Below are 11,038 nucleotides of genomic sequence, written 5' to 3' on the forward strand. Positions count from 1 at the left end.
AGGAGCAAGTGTCTTTTAATTTCATGCCTGCAGTCACCATCTGTAGTGATTTTGGTGCCCCCACAATAAAATCTCTAGCTGTTTCCATTGTTTCTTCATCTATTTGCCATGAAGTATGGGACCAGATGCCATGATCTTCATTTTCTGAATGTTGAGTTTTAAGCTAATTTTTTAACTCTCCTCTTTCACTTTCATTAGGAGGCTCTTTAGTTCTTCACTTTCTTCCATAAGGGTGGTGTCATCTGCATTTCTGAGGTTATTGATATTTCTCCCAGCAATCTTGATTCCAGCTTGTGCTTAATCCAGCCCAGCACTTCACATGGAGAACAATATTAAGATTCCTTTTAAAACTGGGAATAAAACTACCAAATGACCCAGCAATTTCAGTACTGGACTTATACCCTGAGAAAATAACAATTCAAAAATGCACGTGTACTCCAGTGTTCATTGCAACACTGTTTATAATAGACAGGACAAGGAAGCAACCTAAATGTCCATTCACAGATGAATGGATAAAGAATTTATGGTACATATATGCAATAGAATATTACTCAGCCATAAAAGAAATGGATTTGTGTAATTTGTAGTGAGGTGGATGAACTTAATGTTTGTTACACAGAGTAAAGTAAGTCCAAAAGAGAAAATCAGATATATATTAATGCATATATATAGAATCTAGAAGATGGTACTGATGAGTCTATTTTTCAGGGGAGAAATGGTGACACAGACATAGAGAAGGGACTTGTGGACAGTGGGGGAAGGAGAGGATGGGACTAATTGAGAAAGTAGCATTAACTTATATGCATTATCATGTGTAAAATAGATAGCTACTGGGAGGCTGCTATATAGCATAGGGAGCCCAGCTGGAGCTCTGTGACTACCTAGACGGATGGGGTAGGGGTGGGTGAGAGGGAGGCTGAAGAGGGAGGGGATAAGCATATAGTTATGACTAATTTGCTTTGCTGTATGGCAGAAATCAACACAGAATTACAAAGCAATTATCCTTTAATTAAAGATAAATTTAAAAAATTCATTAGCAATTCCATCAAAAGAAAATGATACCATAGGATATTTTTATTCTAACTCAGCCATTCCTTAGTTCTTTATTCTCAAGTGCCTAACACCCAACTCTGTTTATTTTATTTTATTTTTTTAAAATTTTTATTATTATTTTTTTTTTATTAGTTGGAGGCCAATCACTTCACAACATTTCAGTGGGTTTTGTCATACATTGATATGAATCAGCCATGGATTTACACGTATTCCCCATCCCGATCCCCGCTCCCACCTCCCTCTCCACCCGATTCCTCTGGGTCTTCCCAGTGCACCAGGCCCGAGCACTTGTCTCATGCATCCCACCTGGGCTGGTGATCTGTTTCACCATAGATAGTACAGATGCTGTTCTTTTGAAATATCCCACCCTCACATTCTCCCACAGAGTTCAAAAGTCTGTTCTGTATTTCTGTGTCTCTTTTTCTGTTTTGCATATAGGGTTATCGTTACCATCGTTCTAAATTCCATATATATGTGTTAGCATGCTGTAATGTTCTTTATCTTTCTGGCTTACTTCACTCTGTATAAGGGGCTCCAGCTTCATCCATCTCATTAGGACTGGTTCAAATGAATTCTTTTTAATGGCTGAGTAATATTCCATGGTGTATATGTACCACAGCTTCCTTATCCATTCATCTGCTGATGGGCATCTAGGTTGCTTCCATGTCCTGGCTATTATAAACAGTGCTGCGATGAACATTGGGGTGCACGTGTCTCTTTCAGATCTGGTTTCCTCAGTGCTAACACCCAACTCTGCTCCCAATTTCTCGTTACATCTGGGAAGTCTCTCTTCTATCCCATTACTCCGTCAGGAAGTCAGGTCATCTCTCCTCTCCCTGGGCTTTGTCATGACCACCTGAATGTGTCATTCCGCCTCCACTTGCTCCCCCAGCTCCATTCTCGACACAGTGGGATTTGCAAAGCTCGGTTCTGAAATACTGTGAGATTTGTGCCTGTGTATGTGAGTGCCTGAGTATGTGAGGTACAAGAAATAGTTGGAGAAGGTATTATTTTTGGTGCAAATACAAGAAAAAATGATTGAGTTATATCAAAGAACCCAAGGTTCAAGCACCCTGTTAGCCCAGTCTTCGAAAGAGGCCATAACACCTCAAGAAAGACTAATTCACAGACATTTGTTAGAAGCAATGAGCCATTTTTATTGAGAATAAGGGGTTATCCATGCTATAGAATGTTAGGGTCATTAACACAGTCATAACAGAGACTCAGAGATTAAGGTAGTAGAGGCTAACATTTGGAAGAGTCAGATGTTACCACTATAGAACCTCAGACTTCAAGGACTTCATTCTAAAAATGGGTACTTAGAGGTCAAAGCCTCTGTCAGGCATGTAATTTCTTGCAAGTAGAAATCCTGGGTTATTGATCCTTGAAGCAGTATTATCTTTAGATTCCTCATTTCAGAAGCAAACTAGGCTAAGATGGTGATGTTCTAGCAGCAAGAAGAATAATATCTCCTGTAGCAAACTGGCCAGTAGCTGCTAGAGCCAGAGCCATATCCACAGCCATATCTGGTTCCATAACCACAGCCATAATAGGGGCTAAATCCACAGCCATATCCTGTTCCATAGCCACAGCCGTATCCTGAGCCATATCCACAGCCATATCTAGCTCCATATCCACAGCCATAGTAGGGGCTGAGTCCACAGCTATAGCTGTTTCCACAGCCATAGCCACAGGAGTTGCCATAGTAGTTACAACACATGTTGCCAAGGGAAGAGGATTCAGGTGGACTGCGAGAGGATGTTTCTGAAGTGTGTGTCTTCTCCTTCCCATGGACCTTTATATACTGTCAGTAATTGGCAGAGCATACTATTCATTCCCTGACATAGACAACAAATATGGAAGCAACATCATGAGCCAGTCACGTTGCCACTGACAGTCAATAATGTTTGCTTAAAATAGCTCATTATTTTGGAGACTCCTGGTTTGTTTTAAGAGCTTCACTTTAATTTGTTCTGCTGACAAACTGTCTTAGTAGAATCGTGTGACCCAAAGCTGGTCATTTTCAAAACCTCCCATCATTTAACATATCTTATAAGACAAGCTTGTTGGGGAATGTCAGACAATTTTGCCTCCTTTTCTCTCTCATTTTCCCAAAATACCTGCTTCTGACCACAGGAAAAGGAATATTCCTGTCTCCTTTCCTGAATCATTGCAACTTCCTGTCCATTCTCTCCTAGCCTTTCTGCACTCCTTACCCCTGCCTTGTCCAGCTCTCCTCAAATCCTAAGAATCTGATCAGTATCTGATAATTCAAAATGAAGTCCATTCCCTGGAAGAGTGAATAATTACAGTTGTGGAGACAGTATGCTGTATGTGTTTTTTCTTATATTTTCTTCTTCCATGCACCAGGCAATGGAAGGTCCTGTTCAAGTGGGGTAGCCCTCTTTTTCTCTCTCTCTCTTTTGTAGCTACCTGAGTATCACCATTGAGGAGACTTTAACAGTTTAACCAACTTTATTTGGCTGAAGAATCAGAAACTAAGTTTTTCACATACAGAATTATCAGAATGTTGTGTTATGAGATGTCAGTCCATTCTCCTCATTCAATCATTCTTTCCTTCTTCTATCACTACTGTTCCTTACACCTTTAGTTCATAAGCTGATGGTGAATAGGGTCAGTTTAATGATACCTACAGCAAAAGCCCTTCTTCAGGTCCTAATACACTCATGACATCAAGTACCAGAAAACTCAATTTTATCCTTATTCATATGTAGATTAATCAGAAGTTCTCAACCTTCTACAAAAATGTTCATTGTGACTTTGATATATAATATGTCTCCTAATATATGTCTCCTAATATACTTTGAAATATAATATGTCTTCTAAATAATCCTCTATAACACACTTACCTTTTTGACATGTAAAAGAGGAAAATGAGTATCTTTTATTCTGCTATTAATATTTTTCTTGCCACCAAATTTCTCAGCTTAAAAAAAATCTATTTGTACATCAAAACTCAGGTCAGTAATCAGCTCCTGTGAGATGCCTTTCCTCCATGTTATTGTCTGACCTGGATCATCCTCCTCTTGGCTTCTGGGGCTTCTGTGGTGGCTCAGGAAAGATTCTGCCTGCAATGCAGGAGATGCGGGTTCAATTCGTGTTTCTGGAAGCACCCCTGGAGGAGGAAATGGCAACCCCCTCCAGTATTCTTGCCTGGGAAATCCCAAGGACAGAGGAGCCTGGTGGGCTATACAGTCCATGAGGTTCAAAGAGTCTGACATGACCTAGCAACTAAGCCACCACCACCAGCACCTCTTGGCTCTTATGTACAGACACATGTCAAAGAACTTGTCAAAGTTTATTAAATTTAGGTCTTGCCTCACTAACTGAAACGTAACTTCATACCAAACATTCAAACTTTCATGACCATTCAGTCCAAAGAAAACATGTTGCTTTCTTTGCTGGGGTAGGGTTTTTTTTTTTTTTTCCCACCACTTATCTTAGCTTTTATGTTTTATTTAAATCAATTTTTTCAGAATCTGGCAGACTCCAAAATTTAGATTATTTTTCACTGTAATAGCCATGAAATCCGAGTTGGAAGGGAGTATAAAGTCAAGAAGATCATTCTTTCCACTGGATATACTCGAATTTCAACCACAAAGGAGTAGTGATCGAGTACTTAATTGAGTGCCTTTAACAGGGATTTTCACAAGGCTGCCAACTTCAATTTTTGAGAACTTTCATTATCAGACATTTTTCCTTCAGTGGAGAAATCATTCTACCGATTTTTCTGATATTGGTCACTGGTCTAATCTTAACACTCTGCTATGTTTCATCCCTAACCGTAAACATAAAGAACATATATTCCCATTCCATTTTTCTTATCCTTCAGTTTCTTACCTTTTCTGTCTGCCTTGAAATGCAAAACTATAAATTCTACTTGACAAATTCTCTGGTACAGACACTTTACTTTTCAATGACACAGCCAACACACACTCTCTGGTCACAGTATCCCTGGATTATTGAAAAGCTCTTTTATCTTCATTGCATTATTTCTAACACCTTTCCATTCAGATCTCTGGATTCTGGTTTAAAACAGTAAAGACAACTGCCATTCTGTGCATCCTCGAATAACCAGCTCTGAGGATAGTCCCTGATACATAATGTGGACTCTATATTCTTCCATAAAAATGGGTGAATCAAATCAAACATATATTCAAACATTGGAGAGCCACGTATACTCTACAAGACATTTGATTATATGCTTAAACTGTCTGAATACAAATTTCTTCTTTCTAAAATGAGGCCTAACTATTTTTACATGGTTGTTTTCCTTATATTTTATACCTATTTAGTGTTCTGGTCAGGAATTTTACTCAATAAATGCTATTCCCTTTATCTCACTTTCCTTTTTTTTTTCCCCCTCTTGGCTATATATATTTATTTTTGTGATTATCATTTAATCCATGTTATTTAAGTATGCACTTTTCAGAATCCAAACACAAATTTTAATTTTAAATAATTTTGTTGTGTTTTCTTTTGCAGTGACAAGGTGGACCTAGAAATTCTTATACTGAGTGAAGTAAGTCAGACAGAGAAAGACAAATATATGATACTGCTTTCTTTAGATTTATGTGGAATCTAAAAATAATGGTACAAATGAACCTATTTATAAAACAGAAATTGAGTCACAGAAGTAGAAAACAAACATGGTTGCCAAGTGGTGGGGGGGAGAAGGGAGAACAGAGGGGGATAAGCTGGGAGGTTGAGAATGACATATTCACACTACTATATATAAAATAGATAATGAATGAAAATCTCCTGTATGGCACAGGGAACTCTACCCAATGTTCTGTAATGAGCTATACAGGAACAGAATCTAACAAAGGAGTGGATACAGGTATACATATAGCTGATTCACTTTGCTGTGTAGCAGAAACTACCACAACATTGTAAATCAACTATATGCCAATAAAACTTAAATGTGTAAAATCTCATTTTTCTTATTCCACAGTTTTAAATTCTTGTCTAATAATAGCTTTAAAATACCCATATTGTTTGTACTGTAGCCCTGATTTAATCTGAATTTAGTGTAATAGCTTTATAACATGAAAGAAGCCATTCTATGGTATACACACATGTATGCCCTAATTAAAAACACTTTTATGATGAGGAAGCAAAACCCCTCAGAATATAAATTATCTTCCTATTTGCTGTTTTGCACTCTGACTGAGCCATTTTGTGTAGTAATTTATTACCCAAAATACAGTGTCAACATTATGTCAACATAATGGGCATGGAATCATGCATATTTTCATGTTCAGCAATTAAACAATAACTTTATGTTTTTAAAGCATATGTCTTGGGAACAAGTTTATGCAAAAATTTGATATCAATACTTTTGAAACTCCACAGGAGTAAAAAGATTACTCCATAGTAGAAAAATATTTTGTTTCTAGGAGTATGCCTATTTTGATAACTTGAATTAAGTATCATCTTGCAGTAAGACATTTAAGTCAAGATCAAAGGCTTATTAAACGGTACGTTTTAAATACCCATGTGAAATATGTTCTAAAGATTCCCATAGTTGGGACTATGTATGGACTTCCCTGGTGGCTCAGAAGACAAAGAATCTGCATGCAATTCAGGAGACATAAAAGACCTGGGTTTGATCGCTGGGTTGGAAAGATCCCCTGGAGAATGGAATGGCTATGCACTTCAGTATTCTTGCCTGGAGAATTCCATGGACAGAGGAGCCTGGCAGGCTACAGTCTAAGGGGTCACAAACAGTCAGACACGACTGAATAATTTTCACTTCACTTCACTTCATAGATTTCCTCCTTATGGTATATTTTTTTTCTACCTTATAATCCCTAGGACTAGGAGATGCCAGAGACATACGAAAAATCATAAGAGAATACTGTGAACAGTTATATACTAACAAATTGGATAACCTGGAAGAAACACAAATTTCTAGAAATACAGAGCATACCATGACTGAGTTAAGAAGAAACAGATAATTCCAACAGACTGATCACTAGAAGTGAAATTAAAGAAGAAATTCAAAAAATTTCCAGAAAAGGGAAATTCTACCAAACATATAGAAAAGAACTTATATTTATCCTTCTCAAATTACTGCAACTAATTGAAGATGAGGGAAAATTCCCTAATTTATTCCAATACTAGACCACCATTACCTTGCTACCAAACTAGAGAAAGACACTACCAAAAAAGAAAAAAAAAAAAAAAAAAAAAAAGAACCTCAACAAAATGTTAGCAAATCAAATTAAAAAATACAAAGAAGTGTCATTTACCTTGATCAAGTTGGATTTAATCCAGAGTCACAAAGACAGTTTAACATATGCAAATCAATCAATGTGATACACCTATGTTAGCAAAAAGAAAGACAAAAAATACATGGTCACTTCAATAAATGCATAAAAATAGTTAAAAAAATCAGCATCCATTCAAGCTAAAAACTCTCATCAAAGTGGTTTAAGGGAAATATATCTAAATATAATAAAGACTGTTTATGAAATCCATAGCCAACATAATACTCATTGTTGAAAAGGTGAAATCTTTCCTACTAAATTCAGGAATAAGACAAGGATGCTCACTCTCACCACTTCTATTTAAGGTAGAATTGGACATTCTAGCTGCAGCATACAAGAAGAAATAAAATGTATTGGAAAGAAAGAGGTAACACTATCACTATTTGCAGATGATGTACTTTGTATAGAGAACTCTAAAATGTCCACTGAAAACCTATTAGAACTAATAAGTTAATTCAGTAGATTGTATGTTACAAGATTAGTATAGAGAAATCTGTTATGTCTCTATATACTAACTATGAAATATTAGGAAGAGAAAGTAAAAAAAATTCCTATTCAATTGGTTCTACAAATGATACCTAGGAATCAACTTAAGGAAGCAAAAGAACTATATTCTGGAAACCATAAAACTTTGATAAAGAAAATTGAAAATTATATGCAAAAATGGAAAGATATCCCATTCCTTTGTATTGGAAAAGTTAATATTATTAAAATTGTCATAATATCCAAAGAAATGTATAGATATAATGCAATTTTTATCAAAATACCCATGATATTTTTCACAGAACTAGATCAAAAAAATCCTAAAATTTACAGAACTAGAATAATCCTTAAATAGTTCTAAAATTCATAGAAAAATAATCTTAAAACTAGAACAACAAAAGGCCACTAATTGGCAAAGCACTCTTCAGAAAAAAATGATGATGCTGGAGATATAACTCTCCCAATTGGCATAAAAAGACACATAGATCAACGGAGCAGAAGACAGAGTCAGAAATAAACCTCCACACCAGTGACCCATTAATTTATGACAAAAGAAGCAAGTGTATACTGTGGTGAGAAGAATCTCTTGAACAAGTGATGCTGGGAAAACTGAACAGCCACATGTAAATCATTGAGATTGGAACATCCCCTCATCCCATACAAAAAGTAAACTCAAAATGGGTTAAAGATGTGAATGTAAGACCTGAAAATAAAAGCTGTTAGAAAACATGAACAGAACCTTCTTTGACATAAATTTTATCACTTTTTTTTTTCTGATCTGTCTCCTAAGGCAAAATCAATGAAAGCAAAAGTAAACACATGGGACACAATTACACTTAGAAGCTTTTGCATAGCAAAAGAAGCAGTTGATAAGGTACCCATTCTCTGCAGAATGGGAGAAAATATTTGCAAATGATGTTACTGACAAGATGTTAATATCCAAATTGTATAAACAGCTCAAAATAAAAAAGTTGAAAGATCCAATCAAAAAATGGGCAGAAGACCTGAATAGCTATTTTCCAAAGAAGACACACAGATGTCTAACAGGACAAGAAAAGATCCTCAATATTACCAATTATCAGAAAAATGCAAATTAAAACAATAATGCAATATCAACTTACATCTGTCAGAATGCTGCTGCTGCTGCTGCTAAGTTACTTCAGTCGTGTCTGACTCTGTGCGACCCCATAGACGGCAGCCCACCAGGCTCCACCGGTCCTGGGATTCTCCAGGCAAGAACACTGGAGTGGGTTGCCATTTCTTTCTCCAATGCATGAAAGTGAAAAGTGAAAGTGAAGTCACTCAGTCGTGTCCGACTCTTCATGACCCTGTGGACTGCAGCCTACCAGGCTCCTCTGTCCATGGGATTTTACAGGCAAGAGTACTGGAGTGGGTTGCCATTGCCTTCTCCAGCCATCACCAAAACAATCAATAGATATCAAAAGTTTTAGAGAATATGGGAAAAGGAACCACTTGAACACTCTTGGGGAATGTAAATTATTGGTGTAACCACTATGGAAATCAGTATTGTGGTTCCATAGAAACCTAAAATATGATCCAGCAATTCTACCCCTGGGTATGTATTCAAAAAAAGTGAAAACACTAATTTGAAAAGATACATATGCTCCAGAGTTCATAGCAATACTGTTACAATATCTCACATGGGGAAACAACTCAAACTTCCCTCTACATATGAATCAATTAAGAAGATACAATATATGTATACACACAGTGGAATATTACTCAGACATAAAAATGAGATACTACCATTTGCAGGGAAATGGATGGATCTAGAGAATATTATGCTTAGTGAAAGAAGTTCAGGCAGAGGAATAAGTCAGACAGAGGAAGACAAATACTGTATTAACTCAGTTATATGAAGACTCTAAAAATTATAAAATGAATTCATATGCAAGGCAGAAAGATTTAGAAAACAATCTTTTGGTTACCAAAGGAGATAACAAAGGGGAGGGACCAATTAGTGCCACTGGATTAGCAGATGCAAACTACTGTTTATAAAGTAGATGAGCAATAAGGATATACTATATAGCATGGTGAATTATTTATTATGGTGTAATAATTTTAATGGAGTATAATCTTCAAAACTACTGAATCATTATGCTCTACGCTCGAAACTAACACAATATTGAAAATCAAATATAGCTGAATATAAAAAAAAAAGTAAAAATTTGGAACCTACCTGATTCTGAAAATGGTGATATGGAAGTAAAATCTATACAAGTAAGATATGCAAAAAAAAGTCAATAACAAAAAAAATTTGACTACATGTTTGATGATGGAAAGGCCCAGTGTTGTTTAGAGTGTGAAGACAGGATATGTTTGGATTTAGGTATCTACAGATAGAGAAACATTTATAAATATGTAGCTATAAAACAAGATTTCTATTCTTAACAATATTGACAGTTTGGACAAGAATTTTTCTTGTTGGGGGCTTCTTGTGCCCTGCAGAATCATCAGCATCTTTGGCTTCTAAAAATGAGCTTGCAAATATTCAAGAAAGGAGGTAGGAGTAGTCTTATGGCAGAGGCAAATGATTTAAGAAAGAAGAGAGAGAAAAGGGGCAAAATTTTTCTACATTGCTTCTCACATTTTTAATATAAGATATATATTAAATGATAGGAAATTTTGAAAATGAGTATCTGTTTAGAGACACATGATTCTACTGAAAACTTCTCTGGCAGAGCAAATTAAAACGATGCTCTTTAAATATCCCCAAAATAACTAGCTACTTTAGGCAAATTATCAATTGTCAAAAGTGACCGGCACATAATGGTTGCTTACATATTTGTTGTCTATGTCAGGGAATGAATGGTATGTTCTGCCAATTACTGACAGTATATAAAGGTCCACGGGAAGGAGAAGACACACACACTTCAGAAACATCCTCTCGCAGTCCACCTGAATCCTCTTCCCTTGACAACATGTGTTGTAACTACTACGGCAACTCCTGTGGCTATGGCTGTGGAAACAGATATAGCTGTGGATTCAGCCCCTATTATGGCTGTGGATATGGAACCAGATATGGCTGTGGATATGGGACTGGCTGTGGCTATGGTTCAGGATATGGCTGTGGATTTAACCCCTATTATGGCTGTGGTTATGGAACCGGATATGGCTGTGGATATGGCTCTGGCTACCACAGCTATGGGCCAATCTGCTACAGGAGATGTTATTCTTCTTGCTGCTAG

The 11,038-nt window shown here is 36.5% G+C and overlaps 2 protein-coding genes across 2 annotated transcripts; one reads left to right on the plus strand and one right to left on the minus strand.

The window, feature by feature from the left end:
- Positions 1-2,500: 2,500 nt before the first annotated feature.
- On the minus strand, positions 2,501-2,773 carry LOC133049949 (keratin-associated protein 21-1-like). The gene has a single exon (XM_061134031.1). It carries the CDS (start codon positions 2,771-2,773, stop codon positions 2,501-2,503), a length of 273 nt encoding a protein of 90 aa, XP_060990014.1.
- A 7,998-nt stretch (positions 2,774-10,771) lies between these two features.
- On the plus strand, positions 10,772-11,038 carry LOC133049950 (keratin-associated protein 21-1-like). Its single transcript, XM_061134032.1, has one exon. The coding sequence runs from the start codon at positions 10,772-10,774 to the stop codon at positions 11,036-11,038; it is 267 nt and encodes an 88-aa protein (XP_060990015.1).

Source organism: Dama dama, chromosome 31 (assembly GCF_033118175.1).
Source record: "Dama dama isolate Ldn47 chromosome 31, ASM3311817v1, whole genome shotgun sequence".
Taxonomy (NCBI): domain Eukaryota; kingdom Metazoa; phylum Chordata; class Mammalia; order Artiodactyla; family Cervidae; genus Dama; species Dama dama.

Bases quoted from the DNA above. Each gene is read 5' to 3' on its own strand.
- LOC133049949 (XM_061134031.1), bottom strand. From the start codon at position 2,773: ATGTGTTGTAACTACTATGGCAACTCCTGTGGCTATGGCTGTGGAAAC.
- LOC133049950 (XM_061134032.1), top strand. From the start codon at position 10,772: ATGTGTTGTAACTACTACGGCAACTCCTGTGGCTATGGCTGTGGAAAC.